The 21,315-nt window shown below is 41.8% G+C and overlaps 1 protein-coding gene across 2 annotated transcripts in view; it reads left to right on the top strand.

The window, feature by feature from the left end:
- NSMF (NMDA receptor synaptonuclear signaling and neuronal migration factor) overlaps positions 1–21,315 on the top strand; it is an 86,808-nt gene that overhangs the window by 21,439 nt on the left and 44,054 nt on the right. For both annotated transcript variants that reach the window (XM_073599984.1, XM_073599985.1), the window contains exons 2-4: positions 6,572–6,633; positions 17,515–18,003; positions 18,915–18,990. In XM_073599984.1, the coding sequence (XP_073456085.1) occupies positions 6,572–6,633; positions 17,515–18,003; positions 18,915–18,990 (627 nt within the window). The remainder of the gene's footprint in view (positions 1–6,571; positions 6,634–17,514; positions 18,004–18,914; positions 18,991–21,315) is intronic.

The raw sequence follows: 21,315 nt of genomic DNA, 5'->3' as shown, positions 1-21,315 counted from the left end.
GGCCCCTTTGAGGAGGGTGCCAAGAGTGGCCACCTACAGAGTGAATTTCGGCCTGGGAACTGGCTGACGTTTGCTCCATCTATGGCCAGCTTTACCCATTCATTTCTGCATTACAAAGGCCACTGTGATGCAGAAGGAACAACAAGATAAGGGTGTTCTTTTTTATGGATATCTGGACAGAATGTTCATTGTGCATTGGGAAATATTATTGTCTACTCTACCACATTCTTTTTTTAATGTCTACCACTCTGAAATTCTTATTAAACACATATATAGAAATGTTATTGAAACATATTATGTAGTTAGGTTTATAAACCGATATAGGAAAATTCTGTCCCTTAGCTCTGGTCCCCTGGTTGTGTGTTACACAATATAATTTGATGACACATCCTCTGACTATATGAGGACCAGTGAGTGTATGACAGAAGACCTTCATCTAAATGAAATTCCTCTTTGGGGGGGGGGTGTGCATCAATGTTCACAGGGGCATCTCAAGAAAATCTCTAGCTGTGGGTGGTAGCAGCTCTTGCAAGGGTTATTTTTATAGATGCAGCGTGGGCTGAAAAACAAGATGATTACGGGTGTTCAGCAATGGAAAGGACAAGAGGAAGACAAGCCAACAAGTCAGTTTATGTGACGACCAGAAAGGCTGGGATTGGGTTCCCTTGCAGAGAGGGGAATTTGGCTCAAGTTTACCCGCCTGACTAATCAGCATCTAATGTCTACATCATTATCCTTATTAAAACAATCAGCCCCCTACATCCCCCGCTCATTGTACAGCACTCATTAGCGGCTCGAGGACTCTTGCAGACAGCCAGCAATACGGTCACTTCATACTCCACAGATCAATCTGCTTGGGGATTGAAGGAACAATGAACCGTAACTACAAGCTGGCTCATAGAAAGGGTCTATTTACGGAGAATTCTGGTGCTATATTATAAGGGTTAACATTTTTTTAGTTTTTATAAGCGCTAGAAAAAGGCAAACTAACGCCTCCCCTGGGTACAGAATTTCTTAGTGACCCCAAAGGCTGGCACTTTAATTTCCTGGTTAAAAAAAATGATCATAGTTAACTACAACCTTTAGTTACAACTCTGGATATTGTTACATGTTAGAAAATAATTTATTATTATCATTATAAATCTCGTCAGCGCCACCTATTGTAGTAAGGAATGCCAATGATTGACAGCTCATACTGTAGAGATCTCCTTCCTGTGCTATAGGTCTCCTATCCTTCGTATCCCCTGATTGAAGAACCCTTAACCTTTCTGTGTTTTGTGCGATACAAAACACTGCTGAATCTTTATATTGATTTAATATTAATTTGTGTATCACGTGGACTGTACAAAGGACAGGGGGGACTTCAAAAAGTGAAACAAATCTGGGTTTTGCCAACCTTTCTTTTTCCAACAAGAACTTAATCCCCTTGAAATAGATGGCTGCTCATTTTACACCCTTTGGAAATCTACTACGTCCTTATTAGTGTACCATATGTATACTGTAGTTAACCAAAGCTTATTCTGTACTAAGCATACCCACTTCCCGACCGCGCTATAGCCAAAAGACGGCTACAGTGTAGTCAGCTATTTCTGGGAGGGTGTCCATGGCCCTCTGCGTGTCCCCTGGGGAACGTAACCGCTGTGTTCTTCAGACACAGCTGATCTCAGTAAAGGACCAGTCACAGCGACCCTTTACTATGTGATCAGCTGTGTCCAATCACAGCTGCTCACATGTAAACAGACTTGCTGGTTATTGGCAGTCCTTTTCTCATGCGCTGTGTCTGAGGAAAGGAGAGCCCATAACTGGCAAGGCTGTCAGCATAATGTTTACACTGATAATCAGGGCAATGATCATCAGTGCCACCTATCAGTGCCTTCTCATCAGTGCCCATCAATGAAGAACAAACAATTATTTATTTGCAAAATTTTAAAACAAACCAAGAAAGTCACTTTTATTTTTCTAAATTTTCGGTCTTGTTTGTTTAGCAAAAAAAAAAAACCAGTGATGAATAAATACCACCAAAAGAAAGCTCTGTTTAAAAAAAAATGATAACATTTTTATACGGGTAGAGTGTTGCATGACCGCGCAATTGTGATTCAAAGTGTCAGAGTGCTAAAAGCTGATAATTGGCCTGGGCATGAAGGGGATGAAAGTGCCCGGTATTGAAATGGAAACTAATTTTACATATCACAGGCCTTTTGCAGCTGTTTTTTGGCATTGAGTGGCAATGTAAAGCTTACAGTTATCCAAAGTTACCAAATCCTCATCTAGCTTTGTTTTTCCTTGCTGTATTCCATTTAGTGTCGCATACACACCAATCAGCCATAACCTTTTGACCACCCATCTAATATTGAGGAGGTTCCCTTTTTTTGTCGCCAAAACAGCCCTGACTGGTCGAGGCATGGACTCCACTAGACCTCTGAAGGTATGCGGTGGTATCTGGCACCAAGCCATCAGTAGCAGATCCTTTAAGCTCTGAAAGTTGCAAGGTGGGGCCTCCATGGATCAGACTTGTTTTTCCAGCACACCCCAGAAGTGCTCAACTGGATTGAGATCTGGAGAATTTGGAGGCCAAATCAACACCTCAAACTCATGTTTCTCTAACTATTCTTGAAATGTATCACACTGCCTCTGCTGGCTTGCCATCTCTTCCCCAGGTAAGCGACACACATGCACCCAGGCCATCTTCTTCCATTGCTCCATGGTCCAGCTCTGATGGTCACGTGACCATTGTAGGTGCTTTTGGCTGTGGACACGGGTCAGCATGGGCACCCTGACCAGTCTGCGGCTAGACAGCCCCATATACAACAAACTGCGATGCCCATTTTTTTCTTGCTTTGAACTCATCAACTTCATGGCCGACATGTTCAATTGATGCCTAATATATCCCACTGCCTTTCTGATGCCATTGTAACAAGACAATCAATGTTATTTGTCAGTGGTCATAAAGTTATGGCTGATGGTGTATAACTATTTAATGTTGTGTATATAATTTTTTTTTTTTTGAACAATGCAAAAAAGTACCAAAACTACCAACATACTACTTAAATGAACAAGAATCCACCCTGCCCATTACATACTGGGCAGGGTGGATTTGATTTAAATCAGGCTGATTTAAAGAACGATTTTAAATCATGATTTAAAATCACTAGTAAAAAGGCTTGGTTTAAAATCAACTCGATTTAAATCACAATTTTTAAAGGGCATCTGTCATCTCTGTCTCGCAGTGGCTCCTCCTCTGACCCGCTGTTGACTGACCAACCGTCCCATTCACTTTAATGGGACGCCTGGTGATGCGGAGGTGACACAACAAAGTGAGGGACGTGGCAGCAGCAGGTGAGTGGATGCCCACTAAGAGGCGCTGCCATGATGGATATGAAATGACTGGTGCTCTTTAAATGTAAGGACTTATTCTTTTCTGGTAGTTAGAATCTTTAATATTTGCAAAACAAAATGAAGGTTATCTATTTAGAATAATAAGCTGTCATGTTAGTAAAACAGCGATATCAGAACCAATTCAATCATACAGTTTGTAGTGTACATAGAGTTGCAAAACCATGGGATAAAGGAATATTCCTAAACTTTGTTTTATCTCATGGTTACTGTGTGAATGCATCAATGCAGTGCATGTTATCTCAGCTTGGATTCATTGAATGAGTTTACCAAAAATGTAAATATTTCAGAATATACAGCCTCATGCTACATAACTAAGCTCCATTTCATGCTCAATAAACTAAATTATTATTGCAGCTTAAATAGAAAACTTTAAATAGATTTTTACGCCAAAAGTATTTTATTAAAATAAATTAGCTAAAAATCCAAACAAATCTGATTTAAAAAAAAGATTTTTATCCACCCTGATACTGGGTATCTATTTATTATTAGCAGTCTCCTCAGCTTTCCTTACTTCAAGCTTAACCCAGGAGATTTAGTCTATGTCTGTGAGAGATCAAAGACCTGTAAAATGAAAGAAACCATTGAGTGGATCATAGCGGGACCCATGGCTTATTCTATACAGCTGTTTGCCCCAATTTTTCCTGTTATTTAGGCAGGATAGGGGGTATCAGCTTGCTCGGCAATGGAATGATGGCGTTAGCAGATTTATAGGTGGAAAATAAGAAAGGATTTATATTACAAAGGAAGAGTTTTATCCATGATCCATGATCTGTACACGTGTAGCAAACGCTTGCCGTAGTCAAGATTTATGACTTCGTAGCGTGGTGACCATTATAACCGCGTTAAAAAAAAACGTATGAAAGCTTTCACCGGAATGCTAAATACAGACAACAGATTAAAAGCTTCCCTGCAATGTTGGCCGGCTTTGTGGTTACCACCAGTGTTTAATGGGCAGATAGTTTACAAGCTTCATTTAATAGAATGGTATTGGTTTAACTAGTGCAATAAATGTCAGAAATATTGATGGAGAGGCGGAGTGACCTGTGCAATACATCTGCCCCTGCCTTTGTGCCGTGTTTGGGAAGTGTGTTGGCCAAGTATTGATACGATATATATCAAAGTACTGCTAAATTATTCAAGATTGAAATGTTAGACTTCGGGATATGATTTGCATTGAATCTGTATTCTACCTGCATCATATTGTTATCGAGGCAAAATCCTTGAACACAGCAATTTTACACAACCTTGCCAGAACTCTTTCTTCTTAATAAAGCCTCTCTACTACATCTGTCAGTTTCCTGTTTCTCAACACAAGAACAAATGGGGAGCTGGATTCAGATTTACTAAGAATCAATGAAATTTGCTGGGCACACTGGCTCTGGTTCAGCAGCACTACACAAAACAGGAATCACCCTCAGGGACAGGGAAAGAACCCAGAGTTTAGAGTCCACATACACTATATTGTCAAAAGTATTGGGACGCCTGCCTTTACATGAACATTAATGGCATCCCAATCTTAGTCCGTAGGGTTCAATATTGAGGCAGCTATAACAGCGTCAACTCTTCTGGGAAGGCTGCCCACAAGGTTTAGGATTGTGTCTATGGGAATGTTTGACCATTCTTCCAGAAGCACATTTTTGAATTCAGGACTCTGTGCAGTCCAGTCAAGTTCATCCACCCTAAACTCGCTCATCCATGTCTTTACAGACTTTGCTTTGTGCACTGGTGCGCAGTCATATTGTAACAGGAAGAGGCCATCTCCAAACTGTTCCCACAAAGTTGGGAGCATGAAATTGTCCTAAAAGTCTTGGTATGCTGACGCCTTAAGAGTTCCCTTCCCTGGAACTAAGGGGCCAAGCCCAACCCCTGAAATACAACTCCACACCATAATCCCCCCTCCACCTAATGATTTGGACCAGTGCACAAAGCAAGGTTCATAAAGACATGGATGAGTGAGTTTGGGGTGGAGGAACTTCACTGTCCTGCACAGAGTCCTGACCTCAACCCAATAGAACACCTTTGGGATGAATTATTAGTGAAGACTGCAAGCCAGGCCTTCTTGTCCAACATCAGTGCCTGACCACACAAATGTGCTTCTGGAAGAATAGTCAAACATTCCCATAGACACACTCCTAAACCTTGTGGACAGCCTTCCTAGAAGATTTGAAGCTGTTATAGCTGCAAAGGGTGGGCCAACTCGATATTGAACCCTACGGACTAAGACTGGGATTCCATTAAAGTTCATGTGTGTGTAACAGGCAGGTGTCCCAATACTTTTGACAATATAGTGCATATACAATCCAATGACTGCACTGAACAAACATCCAAGAATCCAAGGTTTTTAAGAATAAAATTGATTCATGGCAGAAAAAAAAAACAATGCGTTTCAGGAGCCAAACACTCCCCCCTTCATCAGGGCTCAAGAATTTTTAATATGCTTAAATGGACTATCTGCATGTAACAGTTTTAGGAGGGCAGATTAAGCCAGTTTTAGTGAATGCAACAAAGGAGCTAAACATTCTTAAGCCCTGATGAAGGGGGGTTGTGTTGGGCCTTTAAATGCAATGTATTTTTTTTTCTTTGAATCAATTTTATTATTAAAAAACTTAGAGACTCCTGGATGCTCATTTGACACTTTCATTGTATTGTATGTAGTGTCTTGTTTCCTTTCACTTCCTGTCCCTGTGACACCAGTACTAAAAGTGGGAGGCGTGGTTTTCACAAGGTTCGCAATAAAAACTTAGCCAAAAGTTCTATTACTTCTTTTGCTGTACAGGTTTTTATTGTTGTCTGTTTCCCCAGTAGGGATGCAGAGATGGCAATCAAAACCTGCAAGAGACTCTAACCCTTCTCCACTTCATCCAAAACCAAAAAAAAAGAGGGTAGTTGGAGTTTCACTTTAAATGGAGCCAGTGAGCATGGAAATGTGTTATTGGCTGCTGTTTCTGATTTGTTTTTTGAGATTCGCAGCTTATGTCTTTGTTTCACTGCTTAGTAAGTCATTGACCCAGAATTAGCACATGCACATCAGTTGATATGGCAGCTGATTTGTAGATACTTTTTCCAGATCAGTGATTTTTCAGAGCTGGCTGTTTTTTTCTTTAAAAAATATAATAATAATAATAATTTAAGATTTTATTTTTACACTAACCCATTCCTTTTCTCCCCATGGCAGAGCAGCGAGGGCTTTCGGAGAATATCTGTCCCAGACCCATCCCGACAGCCGGAACGGCTCAGGTAAGAAACCTCTTTCTTCTTCTTTCCAAGTACTAATAAAAGGGCGGCCATCAGTGAACTGGTAAAAGTGTAAAGAAAAATATCAGTGTATGTGCATTAAAAAATTAATGTAATGATGGTGTATTGTACTATTTATGAAGTCATTAATTAATGCTGTTTTAGTGTTCGGTTTTACTCTTAGCCTACTTATTGATAGCCAAAGCATGTAAAGCCAAACTTATTTCAAGAGTCAATACAGCTCTGTATTCATTAATACATCATTATGATTATTTTTCATTTTAATGCAAGCAGTGTAAGTACCTGAATGTGACTTGGTATCAGCCTCTTTCAATCCCTGTATAGCAGAGCTTAGGCTGGAAGAAGGAGAAGCAGTACAGGAAGCCAGTCGATTGTGCCGCAGCGCTCATGTGCTAACAAGGAGCATGCTTATAGGAGGGGAGAGCAACATGACAGAGAGATGAGCTTTTTATTGGGCTGCCTTTCACTGTACAATTTCATCTAAAGGAGGGTCAGATATTACTTTACTGCAGCAGAGAAAATAAAACAGGTCTCCTGGGTGGTGCTATGTGGTAGAGCTGTCAAAATTCTCAGGACTGGATGGACAGGAATACAAATCCTTTTGCAGGTAAAACAGTTCTTATATATGTATTTACTCTGTTTTTAGACTTTTGTCTGGAATTCAACTTTAAAGGATAAGTTCACCTTTACAAAAAAAATAATAATAAATGCACATTTTTTTTTTTTTTGCAATGGACCTGTAAAGCGTTGCACCAGCAATCAGCAGATCATTGGTGTAATGCAATGGTCCTGCATACTGTCTGTAGATCTATCTGGCTGTACCTCAGATACAACCAGGCATTTACACAGTGAGAGGATTAACAGCGATCAACAGTGCCCTGGTAGTTCATTGAGAACTACAAGCTGATAACCGCAAAGGACCTTATATTGTTCCCATTCACAGAACACCATGAATGGATGACACAGGTGGGTGGGCAGAGCCCCACACGGCCGTGTTTTTTGAAAATTTTTACAGCTAGTTGGGGGGGGGGGGGATCCCCCACTAGCTGTCAGAACAGAGGATCGGGAGCTGACGTATCTGTAACATGTTACACCCATAATATGGGTGTAACATGTTACAAAAGGTGAACTTATCCTTTAAACCAGACTGGTGGCAGCCTTCATATTTCCCAGTGCAGGTTTCCTCTTGAGGCCATATAAAAATACTAATATAATAAGCTAAAATATGTGCTCTGTACCCTCTGCCCCCAGTCCACTATTTTATGCTGCAACCCCTGTCAATATCAGGCTTGGTATTGCACGAACAAGATCGGATGTCATAGCTACTCAATGCAAGCAGAGTCTGGGGTGGATATGCCTGAAACTTGCCCACTTTGTCATTTCATTTAGAACTAAGAACTAGGAGAGGTGGGCAAGCTGTAGCTCTCTTCCAGGTGTACAGAGCCAGAGTTGGTGAACTGTAAGGTACATAGTAAACACTGTTCAGCCATCAAATATGTATGGACTACACGGGGACAGCAACAAGGAGGATCTGGCTGGGTAGTTCTGGTAGCCAAGGTGGCAGTCTGCATCCTTTAATTATACACAGATAACGTGATGTGGATGTGCTACATCTGGTAGCCCTGCTGCCCTAGGCCAAGGCCTGTGTGGAAGTCTGAACCTCTTCACTCACACACTGGCTTTTCCTTTTAAAGTCGAATTATGCATTTTTTTTCCTTTTATATACAGTAAGAGAGGGTTATAACTGTTGGAATACAGGGTATTTTGTGCAACAAATACTGTACATAGGTATTTGATAGAGACATATTTTTCAACCAGTAGATGGCAGTGTTTATAAGTTTGTATCTGCTCTGTGATAAACTCTATGCCTTTTCCCTGAATAAAGTTCCTGTTTCCTGTCTGCAGTTAAGCAGCAAAGCCCATGTGGACTGTGCACTGTCTGTTCTGTAGGGCTATATACAGAATTTCTAACAATAATCCCTGTCACTGTGACAAAGGGGACCATAATGACTTCAAAACATTAGTGGTTGTACACTTATTTGCTGCACAAAGCTATGCGAGATCTGTCATTTTTGGAGTGCTGATGCTTTTGTCTACTTTGGATTTACACAGTGTCTCCATAGGCCATGGGTGCTCAACTTGTGGCCCTCCAACAGAACTACAAGTACCATCATGCCTCATCCTTTGAGAGTCATGCTTGTAACTGTCAGCCTTGCAATGACTCATGGGACTTGTAGTTCCGCAACAGCTGGAGGGCCATAGGTTGAGCACCCATGCCGTAGGCCATACACCCTCCTCAATGTTTGAAAATTAAAGGTGTGAAGTGGATTTTAGTGCAATTGTTTTAAAATGTTTTTGTTGTATGTGTCCCATTGGGGAGATTTTCCTTCACCTGTCCTAAAGCCAAAACCGAAAGTGAAAAGCAATCCTTTCAAAGTGAGGGAAATCTCTGGTTGTCCCCAAGGTCACCAGAGCTACTGTGCCTATTTTAAGATCTCTACTCTGTCTAAACTTTAAAAAAAAAAAAAAAAGTTTTGCCTTTAGTTATACTTTAACAACAGTAACAATATTACTGGCTCCATGGTTGATTACCATTGTCTTTTCCTTTTTGTGGTTTTCATGAATGTCTCCCACTGTATTGTGAACATGCTGAAAAAGTTCAAGGTTGTCCTCAAAAACCCAAAAATTGCAAAAAAGAACTCAGGGAGCATCTATGTAAAATGGCAGAGCAGCTGCTCATTCTGGTTCTGGAAAGGCACTGCCTGCCAAGCCCTCTTGCCCGCTCGTACAGCATGCAATACTCCAACAGGGAACATCTGTACATTAAAAAAAAAAAAAAAAAAAAAGCATTTATTGGAACTAATTACATTGATCTGTTTATCTCATTATCCAGCTCCCCAGCAGGGTTCCGTCCCTGCAACATGCTCTCTTTGCTGATTGAAACGAGTAATTAGGCTTTACAAAAGTTAATTTGCTCCTGGCCTTGGCTCATTCTGTAGAGCACACAAAAGGCTCTGTGTACGTCCAGGATGCAAACTTGCAATTTTGTGTTCCTTACGGCGTTCTGTGTGCCGCAGAGACTCAGCGAGAGGAGACTCGAACAAAAACCCTTTTTATTACAGGCCAAATAGGGAAGCATTAGTATGTCCAAGTGTATACAACCGCTTAAAACCTGCTATTTTCACATCCTGTTCTTTGGATCCAAGGCAAGATCCTACCTAAAATGTCCCATTGTTCACGTCCCGTAATGTTTTAATAGTCGGGTCTAATGTTACACCGATGTCTTTGTTTCCCGGTTATAATTATAAAAAAGTGTTTTGGGATCTCTTTGTGCATTGTTGCTGTGACCTTGAGTGACAATGACTGACCGGCAAGATGTCTAAAGGTAATTAATTATTTTGGCGTCTCTACGTGTTGCTTCCCGAGAACGGAAAATTGGAAAAAGTTCCATTCTAGCTAAACATGCCAGATTTACAAACCTAGACCTTAGGAAAGAGATTTTTAAAAGCGAATGTAAAACCTAAGCTTTTTTTGGTTTTGGATAGAGTAGACTTTGGGCAGATTTCCTTTAATTTCTTGTCCCTGAAATGCATCAGGGAATGAAAGAAAGGCCTACAGAGAGGAATTTCCTTCTTGGACAGCTGTCATCAGAGCAATGTGTCTATTTGAAGATTTTTTTTTTTCCTCGTCTGTTCTTGTGACTGCTCATAAATTTTGAATTTCCCATAACAGTGTGTACTAGGGACAATAGACAGCATGTAGGCAGGTGAAGTCCATGTTCTCCACAGCAGGGGGCGCTGGCCACAGCAGCGCTGTTGTTGGAGAGGAAGCCAGGGGGAACTAGCTTTCCTGGGTCACAGGAGAAGCAATCCCATTGGAAGCTGTCGCCCCATGTGACTCGAGCACAAGCAGCCATCATGGATCAACCAGAGCCTATCTAAGGCACTGTCTCCCGAGGTTGGCATGCTTTTTGCGAGTGAGTAGGTACAGATACCCCATCTGTTAGGGTCAGGGCTAGCATTTGGAAAAGGTTCCTGATGAGGAGGGTAAGTGTAGGGTCGCAATCTCTCTGCTGGTTGGGAACTAGACAGCCAGGCCTCATTCTGCACCCCCTTAACAGATGCTGTCATTCCGGCTGGAATTTGCTCCGGTCACACCATTGGAACTGTGAGTGTAACAGGCTGGGTAGCTTTCCCACTGGGTTTTATTGCACCAGCCCATTGTCTCCCCTCCACGCTGCACCCGTAATAGTGAGTAGATCTCCCTAGTGTGCACATCACAGCAGTAAAAATCTGAAAAGAGTTCTTACCCTTTTACCCATCCAAAACTAGAAAAAAGAAAAATGTTGGCTTTACATTTAAAGTTGAACTGCAGGCACAATTTTTTTCATTTACAGTATATGCCTTACTCAATAGCCACAAAGTGTATACAGCAAATCCAATGTGTTTGCACCAAATGCATTTCCAAACTCAAATCATCTGGTACATAGTCTGTGCTGAGAGCAGAGCTGTGGGAGGGACCCAGCAGGTTCCACCCAATACAGGCTGCCTACAGAAAACTACAGGAGGGGGTGGATACAAGACCGGTCACCTTGCACAAGGAGAGATATCAGCCTTGACCGGTCTTTATTATAGGGAACTCCAGCACAGAGATATAGTACACGAGTGCTGGATTACTGCACAGATCTGGAAGATATACGAGATTTATATAATAATACACATGCCTCTTGTATGTAGACAATAGTTGTATAGACCGGAGTCCAGCTTTAATTCCGTGAGGATCTAGATAATACCTAATGATTACTGAGATAAAAAAAAAATTGCAGAGATTGCTAGAGATTTGGGCAGAAAAAAAAAAAAAAAAAGATATGCGCCCAGGTGATATGGCCATATTGTTATGTTTCTGTATCCCGGAGGAAGTTGTAGCATAAAACAAGACTTGATTTTTGGGTAGACTGGTCCTCCAGCTGAGAATTTACATTTCTCTTACCATTCACCAGCTGTGTGTCAGAGAGAGGAGAAAAGAAGCTGAAAATCTTATTGTGACGCTTTGAAGGATTTTCATGGCTCTTTTGGACAAACATTGCGTGAAAGAGAAAAAGATTTTTAACACAGAAAAGTGTAGGAATCTTCGACAGCCTTGCGGCAGGTTATGTAACCTTACCGCAGGTACACAGTAAAGCAAAATGGTGAGGGCAGTTACAATACAGAACTACAAGATTTATTTCCACTTTACCATTGGCCATACTGTCAGATTACACAGCATCTGTCAGTTCCCCTGGCATCTCAGCAGGGGGTCTATGATCACATTTCGCCTAACAGTAACCCTCCCATGACTGAAATATTACATTGCTTCTTTCTGAAAATGATACTTGTTTGGCTGGCATGCCAACCCACACTTTTTAAATGTTTCACCTGTAACAATGCACATTCAAGCCCTGAAGAGGGGGAGTCCTTTTCACTGAAACGTGTTGGCTGGATCAGATGTTCCTAACAAATATTTTAAACATTTCAAGCCAGACCTAAGTTTGTTGTACTAGGTGCTCCTAACCTATTACTCAAAAGTGGCTCAGCTTTATGGCTTCCTAGATCACCTCTGTGCTGATTGTCTAAAGGCAGAGAGGTGACAGAAGAAGCTGCAAAGCCAAACCAGGGAATAGTGCTTTCACCCTTGTGTCTGGATCACAAGAGTAGCTGCACAGAACTGGTAATACGTCTATGAAGTACGTCTATGGTCACAGGTAAACCAGTGACCATAGACGTACTTCAACTGCACAGTTAGCAGTTTTCTTTGAAATCTGGTTTATTCTGGGTATCGGTAAAGCGCCGCTAGTATTAGTGTTATAGCTAGTATTACTGTTACTGTTATAGCTGCGCTTTGGCGCTGCTCCTGGGCCGGGAGAGGGCGCTTTTAACCCCCTAGAGGGGGTTGAAAGCTCCCGTGTAGTGCCTCTGCCGAATCGCTATGCAGGCACTTCGGCAACGCTGCCCATCCATTCCAATGGTCATGGGCGGTGGAGGAGTGGTGTATACATCGCTCACAAACCGCTCCAAAGATGCTGCTTGCAGGACTTTTTTTTGACGTCCTGCAAGCGCACCGCCCCAGTGTGAAAGCACTCGGCCTTTCATACTGGGACTGCAGATAAGGCATTTTTCAGGCGCTATTTTTAGCGCTAAAGCGCCTGAAAAACGTCTTCAGTGTGAAAGGGGTCTTAAAGTGTTACTAATCCCAGGACCCTGCATTCACTATATCTGGTCTCCTACAGTACACAGAACATGGAAATGCAATAGTTTTAGTAAATATAAACCGCTAAATACCCTTTCTCATCAGCAGTTAGAGCAGTATTGTGACTTCTATCAGTGTCTGGTTAAAGCTTGTAAGAGGAGTTTTCGTTCTCCCCGGACTCACCTATGAGGCTGCAGGACCCCTGACCCTCTGTCTTGACAGTGCTGACTGGCCTTGTGCTGATCACATGCACTCTTCCAAGAAAAAAAAAAGCTTTATAGCAATACACACCAAACTGAGCATGTTCAGCTTGTCCCCCAAGGCTCTGTTCTATCAGGTGATGCTTTTGGGACTGTGGAAGCAGGGGAGGATCAGAGAAAACAGCCTTTTTACACAATGCAGAGGATTAACCCCTTAGGTTCCACAGTGAGTCTAACAAGCATGCGTTAATGCATATACACACTGATTTTACTGTTGTGGGTTTAGTAACATTTTAAAGCGGAGCTCCACCCAAAAGGGGAAGCTCCAATTGTTTTCTTCCTGCCACATTTGGCCCCTTTTGGGGGGGGAGCGGATACCTGGTAAAACCAGGTATCCGCTCCCACTTCCAGGTATGATCGCTGCAATCATTGTGTGGCAATCTACAAAACTTCTGGCCCCTCCTCCTTCCCCTCCGCTGACACACAGGTCCCAGAAGACAGCAGGACCATTCAGAAAGCACAGCGCGACTCACGCATGTACAGTAGGAAACAGGCTCTTCACTTCCTGTTTCCCTTAGTGAAGATGCTGGTGCCTGCACCTGAAGCGAATAGACGGATCGACTTGGGGTGCTGACATCGCGGGCTCCCTGGACAGGTAAGTGTCCTTATATTAAAAGCCAGCAGCTACAGTATTTGTAGCTGCTGACTTTTAGTTATTATTTTTCCCAAGGCTGGAACTCCTCTTTAAGTGTGGGTGGTTGGCGGGCAGCAAAAATACGAGTGAACCGTGAATTTTTTGGCACTTGAATTCTGTGTGTCTAAATGAAGCCTTGATGATGTATCATTGATTACAGAGCTGCATTCATTTGCCTCTTATCTTTGTCTGGAATTCAGCTTTATCCTAGCAGGTCTTGGGTTCAAATTACTTTGTACTTGTATAACCAGGTTCTAAAATGCATGCATCAGTTTGTATGCCTCTGATGTTAGATTGTAAGCTCCCTGGCACAGGGAATGATGCAGTTGTGCAAAGTATGTTGCAAAGTATGTCGAAGAGATGTAAATGTGGCATATAAACCCCCCCCCCTCCTCCGATGTGAATGTTCCCTTGTGTACTGGTTACGGATGCTCCTTTCCTTCTCTATTATGCTACAGAGCACTGAAAGCTGTGAGCGGAGATTGCACCTAAGCTGGTTTTAATTATTGCTACGCGAGTTTTAATTAACTCCGCACCAACTTGAAATACTGCTACAAGGATCATGTTTATTCAGCTTTCCTGCACTGTCATATAGTACCACTGCAAGCGGCTGACCTCTTGGCTGCTGACACCAAGAAACTGGCTCCAAATGAAAGGGCATGGAAGAGAGCAGCGCAGAAATAAAAGCTACACTGCCACTTACTAGTAGCTGATCTGAAGATTATATAATGCCAACCAGAAAAATGTGTTATTGCTTAGTGAGCCATTTATTGTTCTAAAACATTACTGTTTTATAGAATACTTAAAGCTTCAATAAGCCATTTCTGTCTTAAAATAAAAGCCTCTATGGATTCCCCCATCCACGCAAATAATGTGGATGGAGCGGCTATTGTATTCTGACAGCTGAAAGCTGAACTTCATCTGATTGGAGGCAGCTGCCATTCGGTCAAGAGGTTCCCACACAGCTCCTTCAGTTTTCAGATCGAAGGATGTTGGGTGGGAGAGTGCCAAAAAGACCACCCACGGCTCAAGTCTCATGAAGAATCGGTCCGATTATGCCCAGCTTTAGCTTTTTTTTCAGGGGCAGGACTGATGTGAATGGGTGACTGCTTTCTGCAGAGGAAAAAGTGGCAAGGATATATAAATGTATACATCAAAACGCATCTACACTGGGTGCCTCCATAAACATTCATTAAATCATTGTGTTGTGCTTTCTGCTTGGAGAGCACAGCAGTGCCGGCATGATTGGTGCCACCTATTATTAGACCAATGCTCGTCTCCTAATTAAAAATTCTGAGCAATGCTATCATCACAGAGTACAGCAACTGTAATTACAAGTTATCCTGGCTTTGACATTTTGAAAATACAACAGTATTGTTTGTAGGATATCACAAAGCTTAGATAAATATACTATTAGTTAGATGTGAACTCCAAGAAAACCGCTAAACACACAATGGAAATACAAACAGTACACAGGAGAGGTTTTACCTGCCAGAGGATTTGTATTTCTGTCTATCCAGTCTTGAGGTCTACTTTGCTATCCAGGCATCACAACCAGGCTAGTGACCTGACTTTCCCCAACTACAGTTAGAGAAATGCAGGTTGGTCTCTTCCCTTTCCCCAGCCTGTGATTGGGGCACATGTGCATGTAGCTGGACCGGATTGGTTCCAAGTACTGTCCGCCTCTCTTATCTCCCAGGTTGAGCTTTGCTGTACAGAGTATTGCAAAAGGTTGAGTATCAAGTATACCTGTTCTGGTACCAATACTAGCCAGGAACCTAGTACTTTACAAACAAGATCAGCAATGGCAATTTGTGCATTTCCTTTTATTAGGGAGCATATGCCATGCTTCCCTGCATCAGTGCCAAGGGCTATCAGCTATTCAGTACGCCAGAGCATTATCACATTAACAGTGACGTCACTGCTCCCCCTGGTCGCTGCTACCGCCATTTCAGCACCAACTGCAGAGGACAAGGAGGGATAGCAGGTAAGGCAAGTATAAAACTCCATTCACATTAGGCGATTTGGAAACGTGGGCGTAGAATCGCCATGATTCTGCCCATGATTCCAAATCATGGCAAAATGTGCGACGCACATTTGGGTGCCATTATTCTTAATGGCACCCCAAATGCACTGCAATTTTGCTTTGATTGTCGTGTGATAGTATCGTGGCAAAAACGTGCAAAACTTGTCACCCAAAAGGAGCAGTGGCTTCTTTTGGGCAACAAACATGCATAGGGCAGCCCATTCATGTAAATAGGGTGCCCTATGTGGGACACGCGTAAACTTATGTAAATCATGCTTCAAAAATCACGAGCAGGAATGCTAGTTCCTGCTAGCACGAGATTTGCATAGGGCCTTAAGAGTATCCCGGGATGCCCTTTGCAGAGCCACTGTCACTTTTCCCTGCATATCTCTTTAAGTCTTAGACATTTTTTTAACCTAATGCTATAGATTTAAAATTGTTAATTCTCAAATTGTTATGAGCTGAATGTGCCTGCTTTAATCTTTGTTTGCAAATACACATTTATTACAAGGTACACCCGCGACTTAGGATTCCCAGGGCACTAAGTTTTCTGTTGGAGAACACAGTAGAAGCTGTTTGCCTTCAAACTATCTGTCTCTAACTGAAACATTATAGGGAGCTGCTTTAGGGGACAATCAAGGGGAAAGGTGTAATTCCTCTGATTCAGTTGTGTGTAAATTTCAGCTTGCACTATTGAGTTCTTTAAACCCAATCATTTTTTCTGCTAAACAGACAATGAAAGCAAGGAAAAATAATGTGAAAATTCAAGCGCCACCTGCTGGCTAAAAAGGAGAATACAAATTGTTCACGTGCCGCATTTCATATTTTCTGACTAAAAAGTAAAGAATCAATTTAGTCATTACCATAAAATACATAGAATGGAAATAGATTTAAAACTAATATAAATGCCTTCCCAAGTTTTCCTTCCTCTTTTTCTTTCCTTTCTTTCTCTTATCCTTTACGTCAGTCCCTTTTTAGGGTTGCAATAAATCAATACGATTCATATGCTGCCATGCAGTGAACTAGATAAGGCATATATTTAGGAGTTACTATTCAAAGCATGACTCTTGGTTACATCTGAAGATATATGACTGTCTTTTTCTCCTCTTACCCTTCAGAGATCGCTGTATTGTGAAGTTACACATACATTCCAAAAATAAGATTAAATAACAAAGCAAAGGGGGGTTAGGAAGGTTTCAAAGGTGATTGGAATACAGCAGTTTACAAAATATATTCTGAACTGTATACCTGATACAAGGAATTGTATACCCAAAACTGACAGTATTATTAGTTTACTCTCAACCCTTGCACAGCAGGACTGGGAGAGGGAGGGATAACACAATGAGCCAATCGGGCACCAATGGATTGTATAATTCTTTCAATCTAATTTACTGATAGAAAGAGAGCAGAGTGATGACCTCATCAGTCTGCTGATGCTCCTTCATTGTCTTAGTAAGCAGTGGTCAGATTGGTGACCAAGCTGCCTTACTTAACGGTCATAGAAAAGTAAGGTCATGGAGCTGGTCTAGCATTACAAACTTTTTTGCAGGGATGTTAACATTTATTAATTTCAGCTGTGTATTTATCGGTTTACCAGGAGTTCAGCTTCATGTATTTTTTAACAATCCTAATGCAAGGTCTTTTAAAAGAAGAAAAAAATAGACATATGTAGATTTACAAAGTCATCTTTAATCATTTGTATTTTTAATTTCCTTCAGACCATCTCCTTGTGCAGGAGGATTCCCCGGAAATGCTCCAAGGGTCTCAGAACAAACGTCGTCTTTCAGCCATATCTGACAGCAAGCTAGAACGAAGTTTTTCTGAGGAACGCGCAGAGAAGGTGCCGAGCGAGGGCCCCAAACCTCGTGTTTATACCATCTCTGGAGAAAGGCCCATGTTGTCCGACCACGAGAGCGATAGCATGGAGCTGGTGGTGATGAAGCCAGGCCAAGACGAGAGAGAGCACCATCACTCCCATCATTACAGTCATCATCACCAACCCCTGCAAAACTCAGGCAGTGCCCACAATATCACTAGGCCTTGTAAAAGCTGGTCAGGCAGCCGGCAGAATTCCAAGGAGTGCCCGAACTGTGCCAAGCTTACGGTGCCAGCCCAACACTCGTTTGATCTGGAGCAGCACCAAGCCAACGAATCCGGTTGGCGTAGGAAAAAGCTGGAACGCATGTACAGTATCGACAGAGTGTCTGGTGAGTGAGAGACAAAGGCCTTCACTGTGTAATGTTACAAATAGACCTTTTTCACAATATGGTTTGTTACAAATGCATTACTTAGAGTTGCACACGGTGACTTGCCCGTCTTATAATTGGTACCTCTTCTTGGAGTTAGAGCTGTGTTTGGGCCTTGCCCACTTTTCTTGGTGACCCAGGAACCCCTGCTTGTGATGCAGAGAAGGAATTCCTAAATGCATCTATCCCAGGCTCCTTGCTGCCTTTAACATGCAAAAACACGGATGTAATAATAATAAAGTTATAAGTAATTTCTTAAAGCTCCAAACCAGATTTAAACTGTCCTTCATTTTTCCCTCCTTAATAGACTCAAACGTGGTCTACTCCAACTCAAAGAACAGTATTCAGAGAATATAAACTATATTACCAAAAATATTGGGACACCTGCCTTTACACGCACCTGACTGCTCTAGTACCATGTGAGGTTTGTGCGGCGATCTCCCCCCGCTGAGCTGTTGTGTTCTTACAGGGGGACAGCCCCCACCAGAACACTCCGATCAGCGCTCTTTGTCATTGGCTACAGAGTGCTGATCGGGAGTCGGTCGGCTGCTGGTTTTCCAGCATGCATGTCCGACAGACCGATTTACACACGGGCCAAATGTTGCCCGTTTTTTTTTTTTTTTTTACCTGGCCGATGTCTCCCGACATTCGACCCGTGTGTACCCGCCTTTACTGTACCATTGGGGCTGAATGAAATACTTACAGTTTTAGGTATCATCATTATAAGTGATTTATTGGTACATGGCAATTATCCAAAAATAAGTTTTCCAGAGTTCAATCATTCGTTACTAAACAACCAAAATGTATAAAGATGGCACTTGGACTTGGAAGGTATTGGCAGGTTTGTTCACTGTATCTGCCTCTTTTCACAGATGATGTTCCTATACGGACTTGGTTTCCTAAGGAAAATCTCTTCACCTTTCAGACGGCCACCACAACTATGCAAGCGTAAGTACAGCTATCCAATGTCCCCTCAGATACCCCACCACGCACACAAACCTAATTCTAATACAAGTTCTTTAAACATTACTGTGTTCTGTTACATAATTACAGGTACACTCCTTAAGTAAAGAGGAACTCCAGGTAGAAATGTGTTAAATGACCCTCATAATGGTCATAAAAGGTGTCCTTGTTTGCTAATTTGAGGACTTGTAGCTCACAACACCAGAATATCAGCCACTGACTTTTTATTGTCTTGGTTGCTCCAATAATGAGATCTCTCTGCCAGCATTTCTGACTCAGATGCTGCGTGTTTGTTTATTTTGGAGTTTAAGTCCTTTCTATGTATCCTCTGCACCCTAATACAATTTCAGATCAGGCTGCTGGTGAGAGTGGCTGCCAAAATAGCAAGGCAGAGCTGTAGTATGTGGTGAACAGTCCTGTGCATAAAAGGCAGCTCTAACAGTATAATGCTATAGGTACTTTGCATAAGAGGGGTTTAGTCACCCATTTAGGTCAGGTTGGCATGCTTTTGATGCTCTAAATGATGATAGGGCAGAATGAACTGCGCATTGAGTCTGAGGAGGACAGCGCTGGATAGGAGGAGAGTATGGAGGCAAAAGCTGCATTTTTAAGCACCTTGGATGCTTAAATTATTATTTTTTGTTTTGTTTTTTTTTATCTTTTAATGGAATTCTGCTTTAAGTAGTCCAGCAGAGTAAACTGCTTTAATAGTCATTATATATGTTGGATTCAGTCAGGTATTTAGTTGCCCTTTTAGAGCATGAATATTTATGATCTAAAATTTAAACCTAAATACGGCTTCTTTGATACATGAATTCCAATGCAGAAACAACAAGAATTTTAAGTACAGGTTTTGCCGACAGCTTTGGATTGTAGGCATGAAGAGTTACTATTTGCAGGATGATCCGCTGTGCTGAAACGTCAAAGATACTTTTGACATCGTCGGGAAGATGCCCTCGGCCATCGTCAGCCGGCACCATTATTTAAAACACACCTGTGTTTGAACCATTGAGCTGACATGGTAGTTTTATATAAGTAGAGATATATGGATCTTGACAGAATGAGACCAGCCTTAAAACGGGAAACAAACCTGCTCTAGTCAGCATCTTTCTGCACAGACAAGGCAGCCTCCTAATATGATACCTTGACAAGGATGGATGAAGACACAAAATATTTGCTGCAGGAAGGGTCCTATGGGAGAAAAAAGTTACTTGAGTTCTTTGTACATTTTTACAGCAATATTACATTACCTCATCAAGTTATGAAGAAGTGCTTGGCCACCTCATGACGTGAACCAAAAGAAAAGCTACTTTTAAAGAGTAAAACAAATTTAAACTTTATGAACTCTTCTGGTCTCATACTAGAGGTTCCTCTTACCCTTACTGAGGTCCAGCCTGCCATTTCCACATTTGCCTGGTGCTATGGGCCCTGACATTGATGGCTAACCAATTGAGTTCCATGCCACCTACATAGAGATGCTTACCGCTCACCTGCTGGCTTTACATGAAGAAATATATGAACTTTTATTCACATATCATCTATGTCTGAAGCACGTATCATTCTTATCCCTATTCTACACTATTTATTTCCTTTTTTAATATTCAAAGCAAACTCACTCATCCACCCATGTCTCCATGCTTTATTTTGCTAAAAAAAAAAAAGTACTTTGATAAACAGCCCCTAGCCATTTCTGGCTGTAGCCATCTTATGTAAGGGCAGATGATTCATGCATCATTTACCTTCAATTCATCTGCCCTTAGCACATGCATGCATGAGGGTGTGCTTAGCTGAGAAAACCCCTCCTCCTCCCCTGAAGACTTCTGGGATGTATGACATTATTTGCCTAGGCCTGGAAACGAGGAAGTAACTGAAGAAATGTAAAGAAAAAAAAAAGAAAAAAAGTTTAAAACAATTTGATCTACTTTCCTATCTATTTACTAATGCAAGCAGCATATGAATTAAATGGGTCAATGATGATTGAGAGAGCTGCCCATACATGACTGGCTGAATTGCAATTAGTGTTGGGTCATGCTTGCACCCTCCTGCCCGACATCCATTGCTTGAAAAATTGAAGGAGCCGGACAGAAAATTGACGCTTGAGCAGCGCCTGCATCCAAAAAGGTTTAGATTTATTTTGTTCAGCCTGTGAGCTATGGGTGTATGGCAAGCTTTAGTTCTGCTGTGCAAGGCATCAGAGGAAGCTAATCTAAAAAACATGTTCAGTTATTTATACTAGCTATATTTAAAAAGTAAATGTTACAATGCTTAAGGATTTATACTAGAATTTTTCTGCCTAGAGTTCTTTTTTAA

Source organism: Aquarana catesbeiana, linkage group LG09 (genome assembly GCF_042186555.1).
Source record: "Aquarana catesbeiana isolate 2022-GZ linkage group LG09, ASM4218655v1, whole genome shotgun sequence".
NCBI classification, from domain to species: domain Eukaryota; kingdom Metazoa; phylum Chordata; class Amphibia; order Anura; family Ranidae; genus Aquarana; species Aquarana catesbeiana.
The sequence above is the reverse complement of the archived record's forward strand: the minus strand, read 5'-3'. Positions and strand labels throughout refer to the sequence as shown.